Source organism: Ctenopharyngodon idella, chromosome 2 (assembly GCF_019924925.1).
Source record: "Ctenopharyngodon idella isolate HZGC_01 chromosome 2, HZGC01, whole genome shotgun sequence".
Lineage (NCBI taxonomy): Eukaryota > Metazoa > Chordata > Actinopteri > Cypriniformes > Xenocyprididae > Ctenopharyngodon > Ctenopharyngodon idella.
The window spans coordinates 19,341,650-19,357,113 of NC_067221.1; the positions used below are offsets into that span (position 1 = coordinate 19,341,650).

At 36.6% G+C, this 15,464-nt stretch overlaps 1 protein-coding gene across 5 annotated transcripts in view; it reads left to right on the plus strand.

Annotated features, from left to right (window-relative positions):
- greb1l (GREB1 like retinoic acid receptor coactivator) overlaps positions 1-15,464 on the plus strand; it is a 57,320-nt gene that overhangs the window by 39,321 nt on the left and 2,535 nt on the right. For 2 of the 5 annotated variants that reach the window (XM_051916004.1, XM_051916011.1), the window contains exons 15-33: positions 494-628; positions 757-954; positions 1,640-1,820; positions 1,885-2,104; positions 3,568-3,704; positions 3,911-4,250; positions 4,324-4,439; positions 5,452-5,702; positions 5,795-6,324; positions 7,381-7,483; positions 7,660-7,815; positions 7,919-8,064; positions 8,243-8,404; positions 12,162-12,366; positions 12,621-12,789; positions 12,878-13,084; positions 13,251-13,392; positions 14,163-14,363; positions 14,669-14,807. In XM_051916004.1, the coding sequence (XP_051771964.1) occupies positions 494-628; positions 757-954; positions 1,640-1,820; positions 1,885-2,104; positions 3,568-3,704; positions 3,911-4,250; positions 4,324-4,439; positions 5,452-5,702; positions 5,795-6,324; positions 7,381-7,483; positions 7,660-7,815; positions 7,919-8,064; positions 8,243-8,404; positions 12,162-12,366; positions 12,621-12,789; positions 12,878-13,084; positions 13,251-13,392; positions 14,163-14,363; positions 14,669-14,807 (3,738 nt within the window). The remainder of the gene's footprint in view (positions 1-493; positions 629-756; positions 955-1,639; positions 1,821-1,884; positions 2,105-3,567; positions 3,705-3,910; positions 4,251-4,323; positions 4,440-5,451; positions 5,703-5,794; positions 6,325-7,380; positions 7,484-7,659; positions 7,816-7,918; positions 8,065-8,242; positions 8,405-12,161; positions 12,367-12,620; positions 12,790-12,877; positions 13,085-13,250; positions 13,393-14,162; positions 14,364-14,668; positions 14,808-15,464) is intronic. The other 3 variants (XM_051916019.1, XM_051916029.1, XM_051916037.1) reach the window with 3 other exon arrangements.

Genomic DNA, 15,464 nt, shown 5'->3' on the forward strand with positions numbered 1-15,464 from the left:
TTAAGACGAGTTTGAAAAATTATGTTTTCGACCAAACGTATTTAGGTTTCTAGACCACACTGTTCAAACTTTATAAGCTGGAAGCAAAATCAAATTTTGGATTGTTTTTGAAAGAATTCTCTTATGTCCACCAAGACTGCATTTATTTGATCAAAAATGGAGTGAGAACAGTAATATTGTGGAATATTATTGCAATTTAAAATAACAGTTTTACATTTTAAAAATGTCATTTATTCCTATGAATTTTCAGCAGTCTTTACAGTCTTCAGTATCACATGATCATTATTATCAAATATTTGCACTACTTAATATTTTTGTGGGAACCATGAAACCATGATACTTTTTTCAGGATTCTTCAATGAATTGAAAGCTCAAAAGAGCAGAATTTATTTAAAAATAGAAAAAAATGCTTTTGTTAGATTTGACCTCAAACTTTTGAAAGGTAGTATGTGTATGTGTCTTTATTAATTTCAAATTGATTGTGGCGTTACAGGTGACAACATGGACAAACAGCTGGTTCGGTACCAGCGAAAACGCAAAGACCGGGTGGTTCAGCCCTTTCAGGGACATCTCACCGAATACATTCACTCCCAAGAGGCTGCAGCCATGGTACCAGAATCAGGGCCAGGTGAGCCTTTGCTGTCTCCGTATGTCTCAAACTGTTCAGATTCAAAATGCTTTATGGGCATGTTTGACTCTTTTTCATTTTCATCTGGACACTTGTAAATGCTATTTGACTTTTGATGTGTGTTACAGATGTGCTGAGTGATGGCTTTCAGATACACCCTCCTCAGCTGAGCGTCGCACGCAGCCTTTTGTCGCAGGTGTGTGCTATCGCTGACTCCGGGAGCCAGAGCTTAGATCTGGGCCGCTTCTGCAAGGTAGATTTCCTGATTCTGGTGCCACCCTCCCACGTCCTGGTTCACCAAACAGTCCAGCGAATACGACTATCAGGTACGTCACAGTAGAAGAGACTAGATGGCCGATTTTAGCTCTTTCCCCGCCAATGGTTCAGTCAGCGGCAGCATTTTTTAACATTTTCACAAAAAATTCTTGGGCCCCAGAATATTTTGTTATATGAATATCTGAACATTCAATATGTCAAAAGAAAGAACAGACAATCTGCTTTTAAACATGAAAACCCATTTTAGCTTCATGCGTTCTTTTTATCAACACTTGAATGTGGGTAAGCTTCATAAAAAGCAACATTTTGAACAAAAAGAGTTTATCATCCAGATTGGATTTAGAATGATGATCAAAACAGATGGAGTAGATCGAGTCCATCAACACCCCCAAAGCTTGCACAGTCATGTACTTCTTCCTGGGTCGACATTTCATTCGGTAACATTAGGCATTTTTGATTTATATGTTGTTAAATGTATGATGATCACGTTAGCTTACATCGCGCCCCTTACTATATAACAGTGAAAAACTGTGAAAAAAAAAAAAAAAAACACGTCAGTGGCTGGTGTCATAAATTATTGAAAATCTTGTCAATGAGAGTTAAGGAATATTATTGTTTTCAATGTCAAGAGCACTGTTTAAAGAAAACAAAAAAAACCATTATCTTGCCAGAAAAGGTAATATGATTATTGAGTCAATGCAATAATATTGAACATTGTCCTCATGTCTTTGCTAGGCGTCCTGATAGATCTGGGTATAGAGGACGCGACATTAGCTCTACAGAAGTCTGACAAGTATGTGGTACGTCTGGATGCGGAGGTCCACACAAAAATGGAGGCCTTCATGAGGAAGGTCAAGCAGAATCCTTATACGCTCTTCGTCCTCATTCACGACAACTCGCACGTTGACCTGACAAGGTGAGAAACACAACTACGTTGTTTGAAATAGGATCTGTCAGAAATGTCACTGACAACATCTTAGGACTTCTTGTCTTTATTCTCTCTCCGTAAGTGCTCTGTCAGGGTCGGTTTGTCACGGGGAGCTGCAGGGATTGGCCGACCGCGTGGTGAACTGTCCAGAGGTTCTGGAAGCAATAAACTTGCTGGTGCTGCAGGTCAGCTGCTTCCCGTTCACCCTGCAGAGCGGTCAGTCACGCATCAGTACCCAGAATGAAGTGCATTGGCCCAACACTGAGAACCTGGTGAGTTTTACTGACCCCAAGAAGGTCTGTAAAGGAATTTATGGAGGACAGATAAGATTTCAGATAAATCAGATGTTTGACAAGCATTGAAAGCAGTAAGTGTATATACATACATTTGCCAGTAAGACTGAAAAACAAAAAATAAATTAATACTTTTATTCTGTAAGAATGAAAACAGGGCAAACTAGCATAAGAGCGCAATTCCAAAAAAGCGCCAATATGAGTGGAAAGCTCTGCACGTGATCTACTGACAACCACATTAAAGAACACAGACGCAGCCCGATCATTTCCATAATGACCAACGCAATCTACCAGTTAGCTTCTGGTTTAAGATGTGCTTTTTTTGGGCGGTAAATAATGGCGCAAACACCAGGAAATTGACTAGCGCAAACCTTAGTAAATAACCTCGCATGATTTAAATACTCTCCTCTCATAAATTTTGCATCTGAAAGGGAAACTCCTACAAATGCATATGCAATAAGGTCAGCCACAAAAATAACTGTGTCCACACCTTTTCAGCGCAAATTTTCCACTGCGTGTCTTTAGTAAATCCTGACAGTAGTTTTTTAAACACTAAAAGAGGGTTTGCGCTGGCACATGCTGTTAGTAAATCTGGTCCAAAAGATTAAAAGTGATAGTAAAGACATTTATAATGTTACAACAGATTTCTATTTCAAATAAATGCTGTTCTTTTGAATTGAATTTCATTCATCAAAAGATCCTGAAAAAATGTATTGTGGTTTCCACAAAATATAAAACAGCTCAAATGTTTTCAACATTGATACTAATAAAATGTTTCTTAAGCACCAAATCAGCATATTAGAATGATTTCTGAAGGATCATGTGACACTGAAGACTGGAGTAATGATGCTAAAAATTCAGCTTTGTTATCACAGGAATAAATTAAATTTTAAAATATATTAAAATAAAAAACAGTTATTTTAAATTAATGTGAAGTGGTCAATCATTATGTTTTTTTTCTCCAATAACTGATATTGAATCTTTTATATTTCATGCCCCAATCTTAAATATGTGGTTACATACATATTTGTTCAAGTTTTGTTTTTTTTTGTTTTTTTTTGGGGTGTTTTCGTAGGGTAGTGGGCCATTAATATTTACTTTTCTTGGAATCTTGATGACTTTCCAGCACATTCTGTGGTGCAGATTAGATCCCAGGAATTTTAGAAGCGGATTACAACACAGTTAAATAAAAATCTTTACTTCAGCAGTTTTTATCAAAATTCACATAATCGGTTAAGCAACTCGCACAGCAATTAGATTTTTAACACATTGCGGTATGATATTAATGCCAGAGATTCCCATTCATCCGACACATTAAAATGAATGACCTAGATGTGTTCATAGTTGCATTAAAAGCATTTTCAAGCAAGAGCTAAGTAAAAAGAGAACACTATTGTGATTGTGGTCAGTAAAGTGAACATTTTACTGTTTTCATGTACCAGCAGGGTGAGGCTTCTCCTAAGGATCTGGTCTACTTTGGGCTGAAGGACTACAGCAAGTCCCTGCAGTGGGGAGTGGCAAGTCCAATCCTCCGATGTGACGACGCCTTTGAGCGGATGGTCAAAACCCTGCTGCAGAGGTCAGTCCGTTTTTCATATTCACACGGCTGAATTCTGTATGTCTAAAGTAAAAATAAAAAAATACAAAATCAGAATTTAAAAGTGAATTATCTTTCCTTTTAACTGTTTGTTACACTGTAAATATGTCATTATAGCTTTAAGTTCATCTCAGACTCAGATCCATATCCAAGTTTACCCCTCATTGTGACTTCCTCATTGTTTTCAGGCACCCGCATTTGCACAGTATGGTGATCCGCAGCTACCTGTTGATACAGCAGTACACAGAGGCTCTGATGGCCCTCACAGCAGCCCCCTCACTGCGGGATCACGTGACCCCTCAGACCCTTGCCATGGTGGAGGATCTACTGAGTGTGCCAGGCCGCAGCAGACACGGGTGCGGTCACATGCTACTGGTGCGCGTGCCCTCGCTGCAGCTGGCACGGCTGGCGCAGGAGCGGCTGGAAGAGGCCCGGGACAAGCTGGGGCTACAGTACCGCTTTGCAGTGCTGCTGGGAAGCCCTGCTGCGGAGGTCAGCCTGCCAGTCCACTTCTGTGCGCGTCTGCGGGTAAGAACCAGATCCCCTCATGAAGATGTGCTCCTTCAAAATTTGTTCTAAATTAATAATCTGTGCATTTCAGGCTTGGAGGGGCTGTAAAAATGAAGAGTGGGTCCCGCATACATATGAAGATCTGGAAGGACTTCCATGCATTGTCATCCTCACAGGAAAAGATCCTCTAGGAGAGACCTTCCCAAGGTATTCCATGCCAACTATGTGATGTTATTCTTCATATATACACACGGACACATATAAATCCTGAAAAAAAAAGTTTTACAGTTTCAACAAAAATATTTAGCAGCACAACTGTTTTCAACATTGATAATAATAAATGTTTCCTGAGCAGCAAATCTTCATATTAGAATGTTTTCTGAAGGATCATGTGACACTGAAGACTGGAGTAATGATGCTAAAAGTTCAGCTTTGACATCACAGGAATAAATTACATTTTAAAATATATTGAACTAGAAAACAGTTATTTAAAATTTTAATAATATTTCACAATATTACTCTTTGTACTGTATTTTTGATCAAATAAATGCAGCCTTGGTGAGCATAAGATGTCGTTCAAAAACATTAAAACATAATTTTGGTAAAATTATTTTTATTTTTTATTTCTTTAAATTAAATTGGTCTTAAATAAATTAAACAAATATTAATTAACTAAAAAAGTAATATTTTTGAAACTAAAAATCTTTTGGTTACTATTATTTATTTTTTAGATTTATAATAATAATGCATATTTTGTTGATTCAGTTTGTTGAGTCTCTTCAGGCTTGATTCAGGTGGCAGATCTCTAGTTCAAATATGAGAGAGATATTAATATTATCTGTCATTACATGATGACCTGGATAAATTAAATGATACACATTGCATTCCAGTCTTTTGGTTTACTTTTTATTCTGTTTAAAAGAATAAAAAGGACCTTGTGGTTACTACAGTTGTTACGGCTACAGTTCTAAAATGTTCATTAGCTGTTGATGTTATTTGGATTGAAATGTAAAGAAAATCTTTCAGGATGTTCTAGAACCTCTTTCCCTGTAATTTCATTTAACTGTCCAGTAGCATTTTCCCAATACATGTTTGGCTTTTTTCAAGATCCTGCGCTATCCAAAAGATGAAATAAGATTCTACTGGATAAACTAAACTCTGCAGTGACTTTGGAAGGGTCACATGAAGATTAAGCGTGTTTGTGTGTGATTTTGTTCAGGTCACTGAAGTACTGTGACTTGCGACTGATTGACTCCAGCTACCTGACACGTACAGCACTGGAACAGGAAGTGGGTTTGGCCTGTTCATATGTGACACGCAGAGTAATACCTGAGATGAAAACTGCAGTGGGTAGAGAAGAGAGACAGAGAGATGAAGAGAGGAGCTCAGGAGAAATGGCAGAACATGATGATCTCCATATGGAGCTGGAAAGACCACCCAGCAATGCCAGTGCTGCTACCAGGACCTCTGGTAAGTGACACTGGAATCAAGTTACGCCTGATTCTTGTCTTGTGTGGTCACATGACCTCATATAATTCACAAAATGTTCTCTTATCTTTCAGGCTCTACCACAGAAAATGGTGTCAGTTCTTCAAGTGTACTCGACAAACCCTCCTCGCAAAGCGACCCGTCCGGTAGCAGAAATACAATGGACTCTTGCTCCTCTCCCATTCGCTTCAAACAGGAGTGTGACTCCCAGGCACCCCCCTCTTCCGCCATGTCCTCGTTCTCCTCTGCCTCCTCGTCCTCGTCCTCTTCCTCCTCTCCGGCAGCTCAGAGACCAAGCCAGTCCACGCAGGCTCCACGTGAATGTAACAGGAAGCAGGTCTTCCCCCGGACGGCGGTGCTGTCCCGGGCGGCGTATGCCCTGCTGGCCCCTGAGTCGTTGGGTCAGCCCAGTTCAGCATCTCTGCTGCCTCACGCTGATGTGGCATGGAGCAGTCCACTCAGGCCGCCTGTTCCTCACGGTCTTGGAGGGGCAGAGCAGTCCCTCTACTATCGCCAGTGGACCACAGCCAGGCAGCACCACGCAGATTACGAAGGGCCGGCTGTGCCCCATCCTAGAAGACTGCTGCTGAGTGGGCCACCACAGGTGAGAAGTAGCTTTTAAAATAGTAGAAAAAGTAGAATACACAAAATATTCAAAATATTTTAAAAGATATATAAATATATATCAGTAAAAAAACAATAGCTAAATTATAGATAAATATTCATCTATAAAAATCTTTTAATCTGTAATAAATAGTTAAAATATACAAAATACACCGGAAAAGTAGACAAATACACAAAATTATTTTTTATAATTTTTTTTATAAGTGTTTAAAAATAGTTAATGTAAACTTAAAACTTGAACACAAAATATAAACAAACAATTTTACAAATTAAATATTTAAAAAAAAAAATTAAACATACAAAAAACAGTTAAAATAGACAAAATGTGCAAAATTATCTTACATTTTTAAGATTTTTAAATTGTTTTGTTTTTTACTGTATTTTTGATCAAACCGACCTTTAAAAAAAATGTATGTATATATATATATAGTTAAATATTTTTTAAAAAGTTAAAATATATGAAATACACATTTTAAATACACAAAATGTGCAAAAATAGTTAAAAAGCTAAATATTTATCTTAAATATTTATCCATAAAATCTATTAATCTATAAAAAATAGTTAAAATATACAAAATACACAGGTAAAGCAGACAAAATATACAAAATTATTTTACATTTTAAAAATATAAAAATTAAGTGTTTAAAAATAGTTAAAATGTAAACTAAAAACTTAAAATACATACAATTTTACAAATATACAAAATACAGTTAAAATAGACAAAATGTGCAACATTTTAAAAGTGTAAAATAAAGAAATATTTAAGATTTTTAAATTGTTTCGTTTTTTACTGTATTTTTGATTAAACCGACCTTTCGAAAAAAAAAAATTATATATATATATATATATATATATAGAGAGAGAGAGAGAGAGAGAGGAGAGAAATAGAAGAATTATTATTTATTGTGCCTGACCAGTTAGAGGCAGTCTGTTGCTAAGCCACGACCATTTACAATGACCTCTGTTTTATGCTAATTAGCCTCTTTGCTGAGCATCCAGTTTCTCATTCTCATTCTCATTCTGCCTCTGTTTTAGGTTGGAAAAACAGGTGCGTATCTGCAGTTTCTACGGATTCTATTCCGTATGCTGATTCGCCTTCTGGAGGTGGATGTGTATGATGAAGAAGAGCTGGAGGAGGGTAAGCTTCCTTTTCCTTTTTTTTTTTTTTTTCCAGCCATACAAATGGCATTCTCCATGCTTCTAAATACACTTCTATTTTTATTCACACAAAGAATAAAACACTTTATTGAAATACTTCACCTGATGGTCCTCCTCTTGATCTTTTCACTAATGATCTTGAATTGAATTCTCTAGATGTGCAAGACAAATCAAAGTTTCCCACTGCTAGTGGGCCGCAGTGGCCTGACGTGGAAGACATCCGCAAACTGCCATTTGACCTCTACCCCCGTGACCACAAATTCAGATATGCAAGTCCAGTGTATGCAGACAGGATGCCAAAGACCCTGAACGGTATTAACCTGCTCTTTTTATTATGGTGTGCTTTGTTTCAAAGCAGCTTGAAAATATTGTGCAAGTATGCTTATGTGCTGTTTCGAATCTGCACATGAAACAGGGGTTAAAGTAGAAAGACTAGAGGCAGAAGCTGAGCCACCAAAGAGAAACACAGTGTCTGTTCGACTCAGCCTGTTTGCGGCCCACAATGCATTTCACCACTGTGAACAGTGCCACCATTACAGCGAGCCTACTCCTGCCGCTCAGGTGAGGACATATGTGATCGATCATGTGATGCATCAACATGTATTTACATATTTTTAAAAACACCTCAAACATAAAATTATGGATAATAAAGTAATAGCAAGTCTTGAAAGGTATATGGCTATAGTAAGTTGTAATGTTGTAATGTTAAAACTGTAATGTTCTGCTGGTCTAATTCTAGCTGTCGGACTGCACCTTCCACGCCTTCACATTCTGCTCATCCATGCTGGGAGAGGAAGTCCAGCTGCACTTTATCATTCCTAAAGCCAAAGAGCCTCATTTTGTCTTCAGCCAGCAGGGCAGTCACTTAGAGAGCATGCGGCTCCCACTGCTCTCAGACAAGGTAAGTTTAGTGTACTTACCTAGCCTTTTTTGTGTTGGTTGCTTTACCCAAAAATGAAAATGGGCTATATGCATGGAGCGCTCTTTAGAACTTCTGCATTAATATAAGCCAGCTCGAAAACTTCCGGTGAGATGTCATTTTCTGGTGTGTTGAGCATCAGTAGTGTAATACTTAGTTTATAATCAGAATATAGTCACTTAAATAGTCAGGCATAGCATTAATTTAGTTATTCAAAGACAGCATAAAAAATAAATAAATAAAGACGTACTTCAGTGTTCCTCCTTGGCGAAATTCAATTCGACCATCAGTTTTTATACTTTTATGTGAAAAAAAGCTTCAAAAATTAAATATTTATTGTGCACTTTAGTTAGATTAATTGAATAAAATGTGTGTTTTTACAAGTGTGCTGAAATCATTGATCTTGCTCTGCACTGAATGACAGCTGCTGTGATTACAAAGGGAAAGAGCGGTGCTCGCTTTCTGTGTTATTCATTCACAAGAGAAGTTATTGCTTTTCTTAAGATTTTTTGAGTATTTCATACTTCACATTGACAAAATGTATTTTTAAACCTAGTTATTTTATAATGTTTAATATTTAGTCAAAAACGAAGTGAAAAACGATTAGAGGAAATGGCTGATATATGCGCAAATAAATGCTACTTTGCCGCCACCTGCTGGTTAAAGTGGTAATTATTGTCTTTTTTATTTTTAAATAAGTGTTTTCTATCAAATGTTGAACTTCCTACATTTTTAAATGTTCGTTTTACAATGGGGTCAATCTCAGAAGGATGAACAAATAATGTTTGTGGTCATCACATTAAAAATAACATTTGAAGTGCTGGGGAAAAAATGCATGTGCATGTCTGATTACAGACACAGCCTTTTTAAATGGTCCCAATAGCTTCATCTTTATTGCAATCAATAAAACTGGTTTATTGGCAAATTAGGTAAATGTGATAACTGCATTAAAATATGAATACAACATTAAAAAGTCAACCATTGATGGTTTTGTGTCGATGTACAGTGACTACAGAATGAACAGCTAACAGTTCACCGGAAATCCCCGAGCTGGCTTAACGACAACCAGGAAGTAACTGGGCATATAGCCCATTCTTTCATTATTTACTCACCCTCATGTTGTTGTTGAAAATTTGTGTGCTGTTTTTTTTCTGTGGAAAAATAAAAGGAGAAATTATGACCACATCTGTCAAGCTCCAAAAAAAAAAAAAAAACAACAACCCAAAAACCACTCTAAAGTATTGCTGTCTTCTGAAATCATATGAGCATACAAGTTTTGTAATAATATATGGGCAAGTAAATGATGACGGAATTTTCATTTTTGTGTGAATTGTCCAGGTTAAGGGGGTGCAAGCTAATATATATGCTAAAAATTCAACTTTGCCATCACATTTATTTTACATTGCAATAATATTTGATAATATTTCTGTTTTTTTTCTATAAAACACACACACACACACACGTACATACTCTATGTATATGTACATGTACATGTCACAATTCTGACTTTTTTTCCTCACAATTGTGAGTTTACATCTTGCAGTTCTGACTTTTTTGACAATTGCGATTTATAAAGTCAAAATTGCTGGATATAAACTGAAGAAACAGATGTAAAATATGATGTATGTATTATGTAAGTCAGAACTGTCAGCTAAAAAGTCACAATTACCTTTATTATTTTATTTAGTGGCAGAAACAAGCGTCCATAAGTATGTTATATATGTACATTATATAATAAAATATAAAATTATTAAGAGAAGTGCATGTCCCCCAAAATAGCTATGATTAGGTAATTGGCTATAATCATAATTAGCAAATAATGTTGTAAAGAAACTACTCCGAGACTCAAAGGGTGAGGATTCAAATGCAGTATTTATTAGAAGGGTAATTCACAATCGTAACCCAAAAGGCCAGGCAAATGTCATATACCAGCAAAACAGTCTAAACAAAGATAAAGTCCAGGGCACAGGCAAAACAGGGAAATCCACAGATAAAGTAAACAAACAAAAACCACAACACAGGAGAAACCAGATACTAAGGCACAGAAATGCCGCAATTATAGACATGCAAGACATAGCAAAGAGTGACTGAATTAACCAGGTCAAAGAGTATAATACCCAAGAGGCGACACTTTGATACTTTTTGGGTAACAGCCACTAGATGGCGCTCTGGTAGCGCGGCCGCCATTATGGGGTGAAAATACTAACTGGACCATAGAATCCTTCACATCTTACGCACCCAAAATCGGCGAATTTCACTGCCAAATCAGAAGCGCAATAGAACAGTTTTTTTTTTTTTAAATTAAGTCACCAGTAAATTGTATGGCTCCTACAGTAAATGTTGTTTTGTCTTATATATGTTTTATTTTACAAGTTGTGGAAACCAACCATTCAACCATCTGAGGTAACGTAGTTAGCCTACTTTATTGAGTATTTCCATTTTATGCAACTTTACACATTTATTAATAGTAAATTAATAATTAAAAATTTAAGATCATCACGTTTGCAGCAAACAATATACTTCAGACCTAGTGAAGTAATAGTAGCTAATAATAGTATTACTCCACTATCTGAATTGAAATATATATATTGTACGTTTTAATGGATCACGCGACAAACATAATGATCTTATAATACATGATGCATTGCTGTGTCTGTTATCGCATAATTTACACTTTTGGACACTTTTGCTTTAACGGACATTAGACAACACTGCAAAATCAAGCTGTTATATTCATATATTTATTGTCTAACATTCCCAATTTTTCTCATGCATGTCCTTAATTTAATTTCATATGTTGGTATTAATTCAGTGTTTATAATGCTAATACTTGAACTTCAAAGAATTTTAACCCAAACTGATTGGGTTTCTAGAGAGCAAAACGTTTTGTGAAAAAAGTGGAAGACTTACACACAAAGTCTTTAAAATAAACTGTTAAAAAGATTTGATGATCACTAGTGATAGTATTTTATTATGTGTTGTCATCATTCAGGTTGGATTTCAGCTTTAATGTACGTTTTGTTTTAACAAAGCAGCTGATATTGCCATAGAAACTGGTGGACTTCGAGTCGCTTTAACCCCAAAATGGCGGAAACGCAGGGCCGCTGCTGGGCGCTGGTGTTGCAATGGAACGTTCGCTTCTTGTTAGTGTATATTCTTTGACCAGGTTTTTATAGGAGGAAACCAACAAGCTAATGAGCAACAGCTGAATGTAATCATGGCTGATTAGTCAGTTGGCTGATTAGTTATGGGAAATGGGGTTCATGATAGTGAGTCAATAGTCCGGGGTGGAGTGCCCTCTAGTGGCTATCAAGGGCACTCCAGCGGGTGATCGTGACAAATATTAAGATAATCATGTAATTAGCATAATTAGAGATAACAAAAAGGATAGCTTAATGCCTAAGAAATATAAAGACAAATACATCTGAACAGTGGACACAGGACGAAATTCAAAGACGGAGATAAACTTTCAGAGATTGACTTTCAAAGGATAGTAGGCTAGTTATTAAATGCCACAAAATGAAAGCTACAAAAAACTGTTATTTGTATACGCCTTGCATTCAGGTCAATACAAAATAAATTTAGCGATATATCCTGAATTAAGGAGCACCTGGATATCTGAGCGATGCAAAAAGTTGTGTGGTTGCTGAGTCATCGCTCGTGGTTTTTGTTTGTTTGTTTGTTTACATATTGCACAAGTTGTCTTAAAGTGACTATGCTGCACTGTTTGCTGACTCAGGAGTCTGGCATGCTGAAAAGTCCGATCTTCACACCCACAACGGGTCGCCAGGAGCACGGGCTTCTCAACATCTACCATGCCATGGAGGGAGCGGAGCACCTGCACATTTTGGTGGTCAAGCAGTATGAAATGCCTCTCTACAGGAAATACTGGCCCAACCACATCCTTCTGGTGCTGCCCGCCATGTTCAACAACTCAGGAGTGGGTGAGTACCGCCCAAAATAATTGCGTTTTTAAGGTTTTATTTATTTAATTTAGATAAAATAGTATAGAATTTTAAAAATGCACTTATATTTGCTATCAGCCATTGTATAAAAATAATTATTGGTTTTTTTTTTGTTTTTACTGCATTGATAATCTAGTGAAATATTCATGCTTCTTTATATTGGAAAATTCAGCTTGTGTATAACACACACAGTTCATTCGTTTTGTGATTGACTGTATTATTTGATGTTTCAGGAGCAGCTCGATTCATGATCAAGGAACTGTCCTACCACAACCTGGAGCTGGAGAGGAACAGGCAAGAGGAGCAGGGAGTCAAAAGACAGGATGTGTGGCCCTTCATAGTTATGATGGATGACTCCTGCGTTCTGTGGAACGCCCATCAACCTGGACCCGAGGGCAACAGGTATGTAATGATGGAAGGATCCATGTACAGATTTGTTCACTGGAATGTCTTCATTGTCTAACATCCATGGATTCTCCATCTCTCTTAGCGAGGTGATGAACGTGTCACTGAAGAGCGTCCTACAGCACATGGAGGCCACTCCTAAGATCTCTCTGTATGCCATGTGTGGCCTGCGAAAATGGAGCAGTAGTTTGTCTTCTCAAGCTCCCACAAGCCCTTTCTCTCGCTGTCACCTGCATGACCTCATCATGCTGAACGTTGACCTCACTCAGAACGTCCAGTATGACCTCAACCGGTGAGTGTTTACATTCTGAGGGGGGAGAGCATGTAGTTCTTGAGTATTGCCACATAAATATGTTTTTTCCCTAACTGAGGAGAACTTTAGGGTGTTTTATGTTATAAATTATGACAACTAGTAGAGTCTAACAGTCTGAACCGAACGTGTGTGTTTGTGTATGTAGGTTCACATGTGAAGAGGTGGACTTTAACCTGAGGGCAAACAGCAGTGGTCTTCTGCTCTGTCGGTTCAATCACTTCAGCATCATGAAGAAACACATCCCCATCGGAGGACATAAAGACTTCCTCATAAAGCCCAAACTTATGGTGAGCTTCATAATGTCCCTTCAGAACAGAAAGGCCACTTCAAACTCATATTACATAAAAAAACACACTAATATTAGCATGTTAGAGTTAATGGTAACTGCAGTTACATTATATGCTCACTAGTGGACGCTACGAAACCAGTCATTTTGATACTGCCATTTTGAACATACTAACTTAAACAATTTACCTTTATATCTCCCTAAAATTTACATTCACAATTTTGCCTACATTTGTGCAATTGCTGTAATTTAATATAGGTATAAATCAATGTAATGTATTATATTACACTACCATTCAACATGTTAAGGCTTAGTAAGACTGTTATAAAAACTGTTATTCAGCAAAGATGCAATAAATTGATCAAAAATGTATGATGTTACATTTATGATGCTGTTCTATTTAGCTTTCTATTCATCAAAGAATCATGAAAAAAGTATCAGTTTCCACAAAATATAAAGCAGCTCAACTGATTTCAACATTGATAATAATAATAAATGTTTCTTGAGCAGCAAATCATCATATTACAATGATTTCTGAAGGATCATGTGACACTGAAGACTGGAGTAATGATGCTAAAAAGCTTTGCCATCACAGGAATAAATTACATTTGAAAATATTAAAATAGAAAACAGTTATTTTAAATTTCATAATATTATTGTTTTTACTGTATTTTGTACAAATAAATTCAGCCTTGGTGAGCATATTAGATTATATATTATATTATATTATATTATATAACAACCTCTTCTTCCTCCTCTCTTTTCCTGCAGAGGATGGAGACCCCGGTGCGTGTGTGTGCATCTCAGTATGTGTGCGCTCCGGACAGTGAACACACGCTTCTGTCTGCGCCGGCTCAGTTCCTGCTGGAGAAGTTTCTGCAGTCCTGTAGCCATCGTCTCTTTCCTCTGGCCCTCTGTAACAGCGCTAACCCCGTGCTGTCCATAGATGGCTACCTCAACCTCGGACCAGAGGTAAAAATATAAATTTGGGGTCTCACACTTGCTTGTTCACCCAAAAAAATGAAAATGTTTTTATTAATTACTTGCCTAAATCACTTAAGACCTGTGTGCTGTAATTATTTTTTTTTTCATGGAACAGAAAAGGAGAATTTTCAGAATGTTCATGCCGCTCTTTTTCTTATAAAACAACAGTTAGCTATCAACGAATAAGTATTGACTGGTCAGGAAATAAAAAGAATTAATTGATGCACTTTTGACTGAAAGCAGATTCTATTGTGCATATTAGTTAATTAGTTGTGTTTTGTTTGTGTTTACAGATTCAGGTGTGTTACATGAGCTCTCGGCCTCACTCTGTGAATGTGGATCATCAATGCGTGGCCTTCAGTGGGCTGCTGCTCTATTTGTGCGATTCCTTTGTCGTTTCAAGCCTCCTGAAGAAATTCAACTTCCTCAAAGGTGAGGCCGGGTTTCTTACAGCTGGAATATACAAAATATTATAAAAATTAACTAACAAAAGCACCAATGTACACTAAAATTCAAAAGTTTGGGGTCAGTAAGATTTTTAAATGTTTTTGAAAATAGTCTCTTCTGCTCACCAAGGCTGCATTTATTAAAAAAAAAAAAAAAATACAGTAACACTGTAATATTGTGAAATATTTTTATAATTTAAAACAACCATTTTCTATTTTAATATATTTTAAAATATAATGCATTCCTGTGATGGCAAAGCTGAATTTTCTCTTATGTGTCACATGATCTTTCAGAAATCATTCTAGTACGATGATTTGCTGCTAAACATTTCTTATTATTATCAATGTTGAAAACAGTTGTGCTGCCTAATATTTTTGTGGAAACCATGATGTATTTTTTGCAGGATTCTTTGATGAATACAAGTGTTAACATTATAAATCACTTTACTGTAATTTTTGATCAATGTAATGCATCCTTGCTGAATTAAAGTATTAGTTTCTTTCAAAAAAAAAAAAAAAAAAATCTTTCTGACCCCAATCTTTGGAATGGTAGTCTTTAATTATAAGCAGAATCTCAAACACAAAACCTGTTTTTAGGACTAAAAATTCTAAGAACAAATTCTAACTTCAAATGGACAGTTTA